The 15,062-nt window shown below is 45.4% G+C and overlaps 1 protein-coding gene and 1 long non-coding RNA gene across 2 annotated transcripts in view; both read right to left on the reverse strand.

Annotated features, from left to right (window-relative positions):
- LOC310695834 overlaps positions 1-15,062 on the reverse strand; it is a 205,193-nt gene that overhangs the window by 159,947 nt on the left and 30,184 nt on the right. The window lies entirely within an intron of this gene.
- The window catches only part of LOC310695756 (outer mitochondrial transmembrane helix translocase-like), a 57,069-nt gene that overhangs the window by 29,681 nt on the left and 12,326 nt on the right, over positions 1-15,062 (reverse strand). Inside the window, exons 4-6 of the mRNA XM_083480672.1 lie at positions 14,674-14,874; positions 3,544-3,650; positions 2,623-2,712 (exon numbers count right to left, since the gene is read on the reverse strand). Coding sequence (XP_083336798.1) covers positions 2,623-2,712; positions 3,544-3,650; positions 14,674-14,874 — 398 coding nt within the window. The remainder of the gene's footprint in view (positions 1-2,622; positions 2,713-3,543; positions 3,651-14,673; positions 14,875-15,062) is intronic.

Below are 15,062 nucleotides of genomic sequence, written 5' to 3' on the forward strand. Positions count from 1 at the left end.
TACATATATACCTAGGTATTACCAAAATGTATACCTACTGTTTCACTAAAGGACTTTGACTTGTGCGCCGGTGCTTGTCATTCACAATGGCGGTGCTTGTCAGACGAGCCAGCGGCAACACTTGTCATTCTCAACAGCGCCGTGCACGCGACATTAACTCTTACAAAATATTATGTTACGTATTGCACCGAGCTGCTATGCAGCACCTTTGACACGACTGATCTCGCGCTGCCTGCCTGCCGGCTGCAATAAACACACAAGACGTAACCGGCTGTACATTTGAAAAAATAATATATACTATTCATTGTATTGAATTGTAGATTTCAACAGAAGTGACTCAAAGTTCAATGAGAAAAGTAGAAGACCCAGTGGGTCAGTTCATTCTCTAATCCGTTTATGCACCATATACAGTGGTGCCCCGCAAGACGAATGCCTCGCAAGACAAAAAACCCGCTAGACGAAAGGGTTTTGCGTTTTTTGAGCTGCTTCGCAAGACGCATTTCCCTATGGGCTTGCTTCGCAAGACGAAAAACAAAAACGTCTTGCAAGTTTGTTTCCTTTTTCTTAACACCATTAATACAGTTGCGACTTGACTTCAAGGAGCAACTCACAGAACGCGGTGTGGTAGCCTTTTTTGAGGTTTTTGAAGACTTTGGTGATTTTTGAAGCTTTTCCAAAACTTCTTTTGCAGCCATTTGGTAAGTTAAGCTTTTAAAACTTTTTTTGGGGGGGTTGGATTTTGGGTTGGGGTGTTTGGAATTCAAGGACTTGGTGTTGGGGAGGGGTTTGCAAGAATCTGGAAGCTTGTGTGTTTTCTTTCTGCATTTTTATGATTTTCTGTGACCATTGGGCCACTCTGCTGTTTTTTTAAAAAAATTCTGGATTTGAATTTCTGTGTGGTGGGCGGCTGGGGGAACAGTTGAGGAGGGGGTTCTTCAGCAAGAAGCAAAGAGTGGAAGAGGAACCTTCTTCGAGTTGTCCCCCAGAGTCTTAGAAAATGTACTGTACACTTTGTTGATTTTTAAATGTTTTTCTGTCATGTTTAGAAACTTAATTTATTGTTCCTTCAGTTTTTGAAATGCTCTTTACAGTATGTGTGACTTTAAAGAGCACTTAATAAACTCTTGTTGTACCAAATTTGGCTTTGTTTGGACTTTTTTTTGACCATGGGAACGCATTAATTGAATTTCAATGCATTCCTATGGGATTTCGTGCTTCGCAAGACGAAAAATTCGCTAGACGAAAAAACTCGTGGAACGAATTAATTTCGTCTTGTGAGGCACCACTGTATGTGAAAGTGTCTCTTCCACCTGCCTGTTCATAGAGTCCAACAATCCACACGAAAGGTTGTTGCAGTTCCACAGAATCCTTTCACAGAGTCTAAGACAAGGATTTCTGGAATATTTGGACAGTGGATCTTATAGCATAGTCCTGTATAGCACAGCTGCTGTCCTGTGATATCATATATGAGTGAGTATATTATATGAATAGTATATATTATTTTTTCAAACGTACAGCCGGTTACGTCTTTTGTGTTTATTGAGTATGTTTCACGTAACCAGAGGTTTGTTGCTGTTTTGTGCCTGCCGGCTGCAGGCAACCCGCACGAGATCAGTCGTGTCAAAGGTGCCGCTGACCCTGAGTGCAACTTTTCAAATTGCATTTTAATTTCATCACTTACAGTTCAAATTCGTTTGGAGAAATTGTTTTTAAAAAGTGTGGCGTCTGGCATTAGCATAATAAAAGTTAATTTGGGGGCGCTGGGTGAATCTTTGCACCCTGGTGGCGCATATGCTAAAGACGGCCCCGTCTGCATCTGGCTTTGTTTCGTCTTTTGGGGGAGACTTCCTTTTATACAAGGGCATTTTATTCAGACATCATACCAGCTGGGTAGCTGCTATGATGAGCTAAATAAATAATGCAAGTATATCAGCCAGTTTTTGCAAGCACAAGAAGATTCTAGCATAAGAAGACAAGAAGATCTATAGAAGATAAGACTTTGAAGATCTGCCTGCACTGCAAAATTGTCTGCCTGCTTCAGCGGTCAAGCATTGCCTTGGACTGGTCAGAAAAGACTCACTTCTGCCTGAATATGGGAGGATCAGCCACTCCCCTTTCCTGAAGGTGTACTTTAGGTTGCAATGAGCCATCTTTGAACACGAATTGTATCCTCTGTTGTGGATGAAGTAAAATGGAGCTGCACCTTTCCCTCCTTTTGCAGTCTGGATTTCACTTCCTGAACTCTTATAAAGCCTCATATTGATCTATGTTGATGCTTACATAAAATTGCAGTCTTAAGTGATCTTTTGTGGGGCTGTTGCATCTCCCGGTGGGGACACTGATCATTTGGAAAAGTTAATTTATTTTTTTCCATTTTTTATTTTTTACTGGAGGGACTTCTACTCTGTCCTTCAATACCATTCCTAGACCAGCTGGACACATGTTTAATTGCCTTGTTTTCTAGCACTTGGACCAGGAAGCAATTCTTAATTGTGTTCTGGCTGTTATGCAGTGATTTCTCTGGCATCTTCCTCAATTGAACTGGAAACCTCACTGTGCAATAGCAGAGGTGGACATGGAGCAGGTGTGAGCTGGATTTATTAGAAGGGAAGGTTTGCTTACAGGCAGGCCAATCTGGAAGGTAGTTGGCATTCTCCTCAGGATGGCTGGATCTACATCTTGTGGTCTGTTGGTTGCTCCTAGCACCATTACCTGAAACACAATTGGACCGTGATCGTCATTGATTGATCTTGTGTTTTAACTGATCAGTTAAATTTGCGTATGATTGCATATGAATAAAACTATATGAATAAAACAATGTTACTCATACCCAGAGTAGACCTATTGAGGTTAAGTCACAGGTCCATTTATTTCAGCGGGTCTACTTCAAGTTAAACTTACTGCAGGTGCCCCCCACTTTCCCGTGATTGACTCATGTGCAAACATGTATTCACACGGTGCCCCCAAATAAAGAAATAAATAAGTAATTTGATTCAAACCTGGAAATGGCTAGAGAGAGCTGGAGAGTCTTCGTGACTTGTAAGAAGTCTCCCCTCAGAGCCTGAAGAGGACTTCAGTGAGGGTGGGGGAAGCCCCAAAGAGACCGGAGGTGCAGTGCGGCTTTGTTTAGGCTGCTCAGCCTCTGTGGCTAGCAGCTGACATGCGGGGTAGCACAGCAGCCACTGCAGCCACCACTTTCCCCTGCATCCTCCAGGCTCCGAGCTTCAACTCTAGTTGTGGCTATTTTTAGATACAGTATTTTTTGTCTGGATTGGAGAGAGTGTGGCAGAGAGGGCGTTTAAAGGGTGTTTAAGGGTGTTCCCCACTTATGCAATTTTTGCTTATGCACACAGGGGCCCAGAATGTAACCCCAGTGTAAGTGGAAGGAACACCTGTACTCTTTTTTTTAAATAAGAGAGCATACTTTTTAGGTGACCCATGCATGGAGCAGGCATCACCTTAGAAGAGGCAAATGTATAACAGGAGGGAAGGAGCACTGGTTGCCCCTGGCTTTTTTGCATCAACTGAGCTAGGTGGTGGTACCTGGCAATTGGTTCCAGTCTCCAGACCATCCCAAAGGCTCATAAACTCTGCTTTCATCATGGCAGTGGCTTCATGGTCAGCTTCGGAGCGGTTCCTCAAGAAGGCATCTGACAGGAGGGAGAAAAAGAACAGTTTAGCAAAAGGACTGGGCTTCTGTCCTTTTCCCTGTGCTGGTGTCTGTTTTGACATCCATCTCTTAAATTGATATCTTGGCAACATTTTCATTCATATTATAAAGAATGCTGAAATGCAGTGGAATTCTGGTTCTTTCTAGGAGGTCATCAGTGATTTCATTTGGAAGGTCCTACATGTTTGCAGATCTCTCTGCCCTCTTATGAATGGTTGCTGGCAAGAGCAAGAGGGAGAAGAACATGGTCAATTGAATCGGGAACCTGCTACCAGTGGCTGCTAGGTACGATGGCTATGCTGTACCTCTGCTGCAATATGTCTTAAAATACTAGCTGCTAGGAACTGCAGGTGGGGCGGGTGTGTTGCACTCAGAATCCACATGCAGGCCTCACATGGGCATCTGGTGAACCACTGTGAGAACAGAGCGCTGGAACAGATGAGCCTTTGGCCTGAGCAAGAAGGGCTCTTCTTACGTCCTTATGCCACCTTTAATCTTGGGCAGAATTGCCCCAATGCCTCTTCCTTCTAGGAACCACAGAGAGGAAGCCCACTCTGTCCTGGTTTAGGGGAGTGATTAGTGCTTTTGTGAAATCAACAGCCATTACACCAATTGTGAGGGTTTGATTAGCTGCTTGTGCGTGAAAACGTGCTCCCTCAGAGTTTGTGCGACCCCACAAACCTCCGTGTGTGACGGAGCTCCTCAGACATGTCTGCTCTAGTCACTAGTAGAGTCCGACAGTGGCTGTCTGCGGAAGCGTTTCCAGCAAAGAAGTTCCTTAACGGAAACGCGTCTCCTGGACTCACGGCGTGACAGTTTCCTGCGAGGTGTGGGTCTGCCTATGGGAGACTCCGATACCTCCCCACTGTTCTCGCTGGAAGCCTCCCTGAGCCCTCCCTCCTGCTCGCATTCCCTCAGAGACCCACTCCTCCCCCTGCTGGTCCCTGCTTCAGCAGTTGAGTCTCTTTCATCCTGCCTGAGTCCCTCCACCACCTGATGCTCTGATGGCAGTTCCCTGACATCCACCTCCCCTCCAGGGCCCCCCTCACCCCCTCCCAATTCCTCCCCCCTGGGAGGTGAAGGGCTAAAACCCCGAAACGAATCTTCCTCATCTTCTGACGTCTCGAACAATTCTCTCCATCGATCGTCGTCCTGGCCAGCTGAATCCTCTTCCTCTTCAGAATCTGGGAACCCCTCCAACTCCTCTTCCTCGTCGGTGGTGGCAAAGTATTCCCTTCGGAACCTCGCTACCGGCTGAGGTTTACGTGGGAACCTCTGATGAAAAGTCTCTATTAAAACCTCGTCATTGACATCCTCTGCCCTAACCCAGGTGTTTTCCGACTCCGGTTCCCCTTCCCACATTACCAAATACTCTACTTGATCTCCCTTCCACCTGGAATCGAGGATCTCCGCTACATGGTAGCTGTGTTCCTTCTCCTCCATTGCTGGTCCCCTAGTGACCCTCCCCTCACTGTCTCCTCTATACGGTGACAGCAACGACCTGTGAAAAACTGGGTGCAGCTTCATGTGGTTCGGTAACCGGAGCCTGAAAGCCACTGGATTGACCTGCTGTATGACTTCAAACGGACCCAGCCTTTTGGGTCTTAATTTCTTACAACCTCCTTTGAATGGCAACCCTTGGGTTGACAGCCACACCTGGTCCCCCACCCTGATGCTTTCACCTTCCCTTCTGTTTTTGTCTGCCTGCCTCTTATATTCCTCCTTAGCCCTGTTTAAATTGAGTTGGAGCTGGCGATGGATCGCTTCCATTTCTTCCACGAACTGTTCTGCAGCTGGAACGCTCCAGTTCTCCCCCTCCCCCCCTGGGAAGGCTCTGGGATGGCACCCGTGATTAGCCAAAAAGGGGCTCATCCCCGTGGACACGTTCTCTGCATTGTTGTAGGCAAATTCTGCCAACGCCAACTTCTCCACCCAATCATTCTCTCTGTCATTAACATAACACCTCAAATATTGTTGGAGAACCCCATTTGCTCTTTCCGCCTGCCCGTTGGTTTCAGGATGACGGGCCGTCGAGAAATTAACCTCTACATGCAGTAAGCTCATGAGCTTCCTCCAGAACCTGGAAGTAAATTGTTTCCCTCGGTCTGAAACCACCCTCAAGGGGGCACCATGCAACCTAAACACATTCTCTACAAACAATTTGGCGGTTTCTTCTGCTGTAACCGCATGTGAGCAGGCTATGAAGTGGGCCATTTTAGTTAACAGGTCTACTACAACCATGATGGCTGTTTTCCCTCTAGACCTTGGCAGATCAGTCATGAAATCTATTGCCACTGCTTCCCACGGTCTCTCAGGTGTGGGCAGTGGTTCTAATAAACCAGCCGGCGCCCGCCTCTCCCCCTTGGCTCTTTGGCATTGTTCACACCCTCTCACATACTCCCGCACATCTTCCCTGACCTTGGGCCACCAAAATTCCCTGGTAACCAGCCACATGGTTTTGTGTTGCCCAAAGTGCCCTGCTGTGGGGCTATCGTGCAGCTGCTTGAGTACCTTCTCCCTCAATTCCCCTTCAGGTATATATAACGCTCCCTTATAATACAATGCCCCATTTCTCTCCTCAAAACCACCGGATTTGTCTTCCTCCCCTCTGAGATCCCTGAGTTTCCCCTGGGCGTATGCATCCTGCACCGTACCCTCTATCAATTCCCTTTGCCCCACCAAAGTCGCCCCACACACCCAGCGGTCCTCTGGAATGATATGGGTTTCTTCGGGTGCTCCCTCCCCCTCCAAATATTCAGGTTTGCGTGAGAGAGCGTCCGCCCTAACATTCTCTGGGCCTGGCACATAACAAATCTCAAAGTTAAATTTGGAGAACTCTTGGGCCCATCTCAACTGCCTTTGGTTGAGCACTCGCGCCGTTCTCCAGTACTCTAGATTTTTATGGTCCGTGCACACTTGCACTTTATGTTGTGCACCAACTAGCAGATGCCTCCATCTCCGGAACGCCTCATGAATAGCAAGCAGTTCTCGGTCGTACACCGTGTAGTTCCTCTCGGATTTGTTCAGCTTCCGCGAGAAGAAGGCACACGGACGCCACTCTGACTCCTCCTTCCCCGGCTGCAGAAGAAGCACCGCCCCTATGGCTCTGTCAGATGCGTCTGTTTCAACCCTTAGCTTCTTTCGTAAATCCACATGCAGAAGTTGTTCTTCAGAGGCGAAGGCCCTTTTCAGTTCCTCAAACGCTCGCTCCGCCTCCGCCGTCCATACAAACTTCTTTTTACTGCTGAGACAGTCAGTGATGGGCGCCGTCAGATGGGCGAAGTTGCGGATGAACTTACGATAAAAGTTTCCAAACCCTAGGAACCTCTGCACATCCTTCTTGGTTTTGGGTGTTTTCCATTCCAGCACTGCCTGTACCTTGCCGGGATCCATGGCCAATCCCTTGTCTGACAGGCGGTACCCCAGGAATTCCACCTCCTTGGTATGGAACCGACACTTCTCCAGTTTGACCCACAGCCTGTTGGCTTGCAGTCTGCTCAACACTTCTCTGACGTCTCTCACATGTTGCTCCTCATTCTCAGAATACACCAACACATCATCTAGAAAGGCAACGCAATTCTTGTAGAGCAAAGGGCCCAGCACGTGGTTCATAAAAGATTGAAAACACGCGGAGCCTGCTTGTAATCCAAATGGCATAACGAGGTATTCAAACGCCCCCAAAGGGGTAAACATGGTGGTTTTCCATTCATCCCCTTTCCTTATGCGTATCAGGTTGTACGCCCCCCTTAGATCCAGCTTTGTGAAAATCTTTCCCTTCCTCACCCTGGTCAAAATATCATCAATTCTGGGCATAGGGAACGCCACCGGTTCAGTCACTGCATTCAGCCGCCTAAAATCACATACAAGTCTCGGCTTGTCCGCATTTTTTTTGTCCACAAAGAACACTGGGCTCCCCCCTGCTGCTTTGGACTCTCTGATGAAGCCTCTCTTCAGGTTCTTGTCAATGAACCCTCGCAACTCCTGCATTTCCCTGTCTGACATGGCATACAACTTGCCCACGGGAAGCTGTGCTCCTGGGAGTAAATTGATCTGACAATCAAAGGGTCTATGAGGTGGTAGTTGGTCAGCTTCCTTCTCGCTGAACACGTCGCTGAGATCTGCATACTGTGGTGGTACCTTCACCTTCCCCATTACTTCAGTCCCTGCTAGGGTGGCTTGGGCCCCTGCTGAACCCTTCTCCCCTTTGCAGTGTTCTAGGCAATGTGCTGAACCAAAGGACACCACTCTTTGATGCCAGCCAACCAGCGGATCATGTAGAGCTAGCCAGCTCATTCCCAAAATAATGGGAGCGCCTCCCAGGGTGGCCACATTAAACGCTATCAGTTCTGTGTGCCTTGCCACCCTCATTATCATTGGGACAGTCTGCAAGCGGACTCCTCCTCCCAACAACTCCCTGCCATCAATCGTGGTCACCTGCAGGGGGTTGCTTAAAGGGATGGTCTGTATCTGGTGTTCAGCAGCAAACTCCTTGCTCATAAAATTGCAGGAGCTGCCTGAGTCCAATAGCGCCTTTATTTTTAGGGGGTGCCCATTCTGCAGCTCTAGGGACACTTCAATCACTAGAGCAGGTCGAGGAGCTTCTGGCACGGGCACTTTCACTGCTCTTTGGCCTGGCTGCAGTGCCCCAATTGTGGCAACCAGGCGTTGGCTTTTACCTGCTCCGCTCCCCCTTCTTCTCCCCCCTCAACAGCTCCCACCATCCCTTGCCATTCCTTCCTCTGGGGGCAGACTCTGGCAAAGTGGCCTGGCTGTTGGCAGAGATAGCATTTCCGGGGGCCCTTTCCCTCCTTCTTAGCTCCCTCGCTGGTTTTTGAAAATGCGCGCGCGCGCGCTGTTCCGATTTCCATCGGCTCTGCCGGCGGGAAAGCGGGCTCAGGAATGTCTGGAATGCGGAACTCCTTCCAACGTTCCCCTCTCCCTTCCCGCCTCTCCAAGGCTCTTGCCTCCTGCCGCGCTCCTATGGTCAGCGCAGATTTGGTCAGCTGATCCATAGACTCCGCCCTGGGGCCCCGTGCCAGCTCGTCTTTCACCCCCGAAGAAAGACCTTCTTCAAATAGCATTTGAACGGGTGCCGCCGATAAATCCCAACTCAGTCTGTGAATCAGCATGGTAAACTCAGTCCAATATTCACGGACAGATCGACTTCCCTGCTTACAAGCCATTAGCTGTCTGCGCACCACCCCTTCCTCAATATCGCTGGAAAACATGAGATCCATTGCACGAAAGAACTTCATTGTGTCCTTTAGTATGTCATTGTGCGTTGCCATTAGGGGTCGAACCCAGTCTCTAGCCCCTTTCTCAAGATGCCCAATTACAAAAGCAACTCGCGATTCCTCATCAGGGAACTCATCGAACTGCACATTAAGGGCATATTGCATCTCTGTCCTAAAAGCATGGTAGTCCTTGGGGTCCCCCCCAAATTTTTGCACCAATCCTGGTACCTTTCTGGGGAATTGCGTGGCTCTCCCCTTCTTGTCTGCATCCTGAGCCCTTCTCTCCTCCAACCTCGCCGTCTGCAGGGCCAGTTGAACCTCCAACGCTCGGTATCTATCTTCCAAGCTTGGACCAGCTCCAGCCCCTGCTCCTCCGGTTCCGGTTGGTTCGCTCATGATGCCTTCTCTTGCACAGGCAGCGTACAAAGACTGTCGGACTGCTGTGAGGGTTTGATTAGCTGCTTGTGCGTGAAAACGTGCTCCCTCAGAGTTTGTGCGACCCCACAAACCTCCGTGTGTGACGGAGCTCCTCAGACATGTCTGCTCTAGTCACTAGTAGAGTCCGACAGTGGCTGTCTGCGGAAGCGTTTCCAGCAAAGAAGTTCCTTAACGGAAACGCGTCTCCTGGACTCACGGCGTGACAGTTTCCTGCGAGGTGTGGGTCTGCCTATGGGAGACTCCGATACCTCCCCACTGTTCTCGCTGGAAGCCTCCCTGAGCCCTCCCTCCTGCTCGCATTCCCTCAGAGACCCACTCCTCCCCCTGCTGGTCCCTGCTTCAGCAGTTGAGTCTCTTTCATCCTGCCTGAGTCCCTCCACCACCTGATGCTCTGATGGCAGTTCCCTGACACCAATATTCACCAGCCTCCATTCTGACCAGTTTCCATACCTAGCAACCAACATACTTCACCATAAGGAAAGTGGCAAAGACTGGCATGTTTAAGAGATGTACAACTGGGTGATCAAGTATGGATGCGAGTCTGGAGAGGTGAGCAATAAGCAGCCCTTGTTCACTGCTGCAGCCCATATTAATCCTTAGCATTTGGTGGACATTTTGATAGTTTTTCAGAAGTTCTTGCTAATATTTCCAGTTGCAATTAAGGAGATGGGAGATACAGATTTCTGTCTTGTTTTTGTCTTCTGCTTCAATGGGTATCTTGCTTCCTTACACCATCAGTTGTCCCAACTATGTAAGCAGGACACTTGGAACCATGGATGAGTTTTCCTAAAGCCTGATGAAATCTGAGGTTTACAAGCAGTGGTATCTGCTGGTTTTAGCTACATTGGGTACATTTATTTAGAAGAAGTGTTTGTGCTAGAAAAATCACAGCCTCCTACCACTGAGCTACACTCCTTCATCCTTCTAGATCACTGGTAGGCAAACTAAGGCCCGAGGCTTGGATCCGGCCCAATCACCTTCTAAATTCGGCCTGTGTATTTTTACATGAGTAGAATGTGTGCTTTTATTTAAAATGCATCTCTGGGTTATTTGTGGGGCCTAGGAATTCATTCACCACCACCCCCGAAATATATTCTGCCCCCCACAAGGTCTGAGGGACAGTGGACCGGCCCCCTGCTGAAAAAGTTGACCCCTGTTCTAGACTGTACAGCGCAGACTTCCGGTCTGTTGCAGACCAAGAAGGAGAGTGGATTTAGGTCTCCGGGGAAAGTCCGATTTCGTAGAGAAATTGGGGTCACGCAAAGGTGCTGTGGACTCCTAACAACCCCAAAAGCTTCGTTTCAGGTGTTGGGGACCCAGCTGCGCTCAGGAGCGTTCTCTCCACCATCCGAATCGCTCCTTAAAGGAGTGGAGAAGACTGGTGAGATTGAGATGCGAGCACTAAGGAGTCATCTTCTAACTCTGAAACGAAGCCTCAGGCTCCTATGGGATAGAGTGACAGATTTTCCGTGATATTTACAATTGAATCTAAAATTGAATGAAGAGTGAAAGTAGTGGACTAAATTAGTGGAAGATTCAGCAAAGTGGTGAGGTGAAAATAAGGAGGTCAATGTCTGGATAAGATATAAGGACTTGTTAGAAAATAAAACCCCAAGATGGCTGTTACCAATGGAAGCAAAGGCTCAGAAAAAACTCAGTATGGAGGCCAAATGGCCGAAGTATTGGGAAATTCTGGAACAAGAGGGAGATAGATTAAAACTGCAGAGTTTTGAAAAACTAAAAAACAGAGTGAGAGACTGGCTCCATTATTATCAAATAATGGAGGCATATAATTTGGACAAAAAACTAGGTTTCCAGGTGGAAAAATCAAAATTGGAAACAGAATTGTTAGACCCCAAAGTTAAGAATTTGTCAATAATGTATAACTTGCTGTTGAAATGGAATACTCAGGATGAAACGGTGAAATCTGCTATGATTAAATGGGCACAAGTTGTTGGACATAACATTATGATGGCTGACTGGGAACAGTTATGGACCACAGGTATGAAGTTTACGGCATGTAATGCCTTAAAAGAGAATTTAATGAAAATGATTTATAGGTGGTACATAACACCAGTCAAGCTCGCAAAAATCTATCATTTGCCCGATAATAAATGTTGGAAATGTAATGAGACTGAAGGTACATTATTTCACCTTTGGTGGACATTCCCAAGGATTAAGACATTCTGGGAGATGATTTATAACGAAATGAAAAAGGTATTCAAATATACCTTCCTGAAGAAACCAGAGGCCTTTCTCCTGGGCATGGTCGGCCAATTGGTGCCAAAGAAGGATAGAACTTTTTTTATGTGTGCTACAACAGCAGCAATAATACTTATCACAAAGCATTGGAAGACACAAGATCTACCCACCCGGGAAGAATGGCAGATGAAGCTGGTGGACTACATGGAATTGGCGGAAATGACTGGCAGAATCCGAGACCAGGGAGAAGAGTCAGTGGAAGAAGATTGGAAAAAATTCAAAGTATATTTACAGAAATATTGCAAAATTAATGAATGTTAGAAGGATGCTGGAACGAAGTTATATGGCTTTAGCAGAAATGTTATAAAGAATAAAGTAAAAATAGATTGTTAATGGACCAAAGTGGGAAATTTATTTATTTTTTTAAAATTTTTTATTGGTTTTACAAAAAAAAATTATAGACAAAACAAACAAATAAAGAAACAAACAAACATGTATAATTTCATATCCTTTTTTTTTATAAACCTTACTTCGTCGACTCCCCCAAACCTCCCTTTTCTACATCCCAATTCTCAAAATTATTTCAGCAAATCCTAACGCTTAATTTTATCAGATTTATCCCTTATTCTTTTCTTTTACTTAATCTTTTACACCTGTCAACCCCTTTTTTCCCCCCCTAGAACCTCGACATTTTAACTTTCATTCATATTACAATGTTTCTTAAGATAAATTTTAAATTTCTTCCAGTCTTCTTCCGCTGTCTCTTTCCCCTGGTCACGGATTCTGCCAGTCATTTCGGCCAGTCCCATATAATCTATCACCTTCATTCGCCATTCTTCCAGAGTAGGTAGATCTTGAGTCTTCCAATGCTTTGCAATGAGTACTCTTGCTGCTGTAGTAGCATACATTAAAAAAATTCTATCTTTCTTTGGCACCAATTGGCCAACAATACCCAAGAGGAAGGCCTCTGGTTTCTTAGAGCCAAAGTGAAAAATTTAAGGTTAGACTGTCTTAAGATAAATTTTAGAACGAAAATTGAGAAAGATGGAATGGACTTGCTGAAATAGCTAATTGAATTAGAATACAAAAAAGGGAGGTGTGAGGAGGTCGATGAAACAAGTATATGAAAGGTAAAGATATGGAAAGGTTGGATGTGTTTTTAAATGTTTTTGTTTTCTTTTTGCTGTTTTACTGTATTGTTTTTTTTTGTTGTTTTTTTAATGTATTGTAAGGTATTGTTTTGTTTTGTTTAATTTTCTATTGTTCTTTTTTCTTTTTCTGTAACTTTTAAACCCCTAAGAAATATCATTAAAATAAAATAAAAAGAAAATAAGGAGGTCAATCCTGCCTTAGAGAGACTTTAAAGTGAATGACTTTACTTCCAAAGTGTAACGTTTGTATAAATTTCCCTACAGCGAGTCCTGATCGTATTGGGATTTAATACGGACGTCCTGCCTATCTGACACTTTTTCTATTAGGTATAGTAGATAGGGAAACACACAAGCAGGATAAAATATTGTTTTCATATGCAACAACCGCAGCAAGAATATTAGTAGCCCAAAGATGGAAGCAAGAAGAGTTACCGATGAAAGAAGAGTGGCAGATGAAGCTATTAGACTTTGCAGAAACGGCAAAGCTGATGGGGAAAATCCAAAATCAGCAGGACCAGGCATTTCAGAAAGATTGGAAGAAATTTATGATATATTTGGAAGACAACTGTAAACAGTTAACATTGCTAGTAGGGTTATAAGAAATTCTGTAAGGATGAAATTATCATTTATTGTTAAATACAGTTAATTAAGTAATTTTAAAAGGATATAATTTAATAACAAGCAGAAATACAGGAAAATGCAGTATATTGAGATTAAATTTGAAAAGCAGTTGTCGGGGAGGAGGGAAATCACAGGCTCATTAAGCCAAATGTTTTATTTGTGCAAAATATAGTGTCATGCAAGAAAATATTTGTAAAAACCAATAAAAAATGTTTTATAAAAAATAAATTGTACAGTGCAATCCTATATAAGTATGTCTACTCAGAATTCAGAAGTCCTACTGAATTCAATGCTGTTAACTCTAAGAAAAGTGGGTATATCATTGCAGCCTTAGCCTGCTGTAGCAAAAACAGCAATGTTGCAACACTTTAAAGATTAATCTGCTCATTTATATATCTCTTTTCCTCCCAAAGGAGCCCAGGGTTCCAAACACACAAGGGATAAAATAAAGAATCTAAAAATAATTCCATTACAGACGTAGACTGGGAAAGAGTTCTACTTAAAAGGCTTGTGAAAGAGCAGGGTCTTTAGTAGGCACACAGTAGGCAAGCACATTCTTTATTACAGTCCAGAGACCTGCAGAAACAGCTCTTAAAGCAGGAATACATAGAAAATATTCCAGGAGAGTCACTGTGTTTTATCCGCAGCATGTTTATTTCTAATTCTTATTACCTCCGAGAGAAATTTTGCCACAGCCAGGGTAATAATTTGTCATATCTTTGAGAAGATACTTGAGATAGTAGGTTTCAGAATTCCCAGGTAAATTTGCCATTAACATTTTAATTAATTGATCCCTGGCTTGTTTATACAGCCCGCAGTGTAGTAAGATAAGCTTCATACAATCTACAGCTTCTTGGCCTTTTGGCTAAAATCAAGTGTAGTCTTCAGTAGGCATTGAAAACATGGGTAGTCTGTGCCTAATATTGAACAGGAGGGAATTCCAGAGGGTAGGAGCCGCAACACTAGAGGCCTGATTCCTATATTCTGCAGACTGAACCACTGGAGAAGGTGGTATCTGCAGGAGGCCCTCACCTGCAGAGCACAGTGACTGACTGGGTAGAGAAGGAGCAAGAGGGTCTTTTACTCCTTTTCCTTACCTTCGCAGGATGTTTGAGCATTATTAGAGCCATCTAGCCAGTGGTTGTTAGAAGAAACACAACACTGGCCCAGGGGGCTCTTTAGCCTGATATGACAGAGCAATTCTTACCTTTATATGTTCAAGAAAGGAAGGGAAGGAGGAATTGGCTGGGAGACTGAGAGTGAAAAAAAGATCTAGGAGTGACTTAAGAGTAAGGAGAGGCAACCATGGCAGAGGACGCTGATGTTGGGATATGGGAGGAAGGGATACAAACATTACCTATTTCATCTATGAAAATGATGCAGGGCTGAAGCTTGGTTGCCAGTGAGAAGACGGCAGCTGTGAGCTTCTGTGACTCTCCATACCATTTGTCCGTCAGCGTAGATGCTTGCAGGTTGATGAACCTGCATCCAGAAGCCTGGGCTGTTGCTTTGGCAAGAAGGGTTTTCCCACAACCCGGAGGGCCATAAAGTAAGACACCTGGTAGCAAGGAAAAACCCATCAGCACAGGTTCACAGTCTACCTCCTTTTTTATGTGAGAAGTTCATCCCCACTTTCTGATTGTATTATAAAGCCCACCAGGAACAATTTTCTAATTCAAAGATTGCCAGCCCTCTGGGGCTCATGGGCAGATGTGCAGATCAGAGAAACTTGTGGGCATTCTACAT

The sequence above is a fragment of the Podarcis liolepis genome (assembly GCF_965112155.1).
Source record: "Podarcis liolepis genome assembly, chromosome: 16".
NCBI lineage: Eukaryota > Metazoa > Chordata > Lepidosauria > Squamata > Lacertidae > Podarcis > Podarcis liolepis.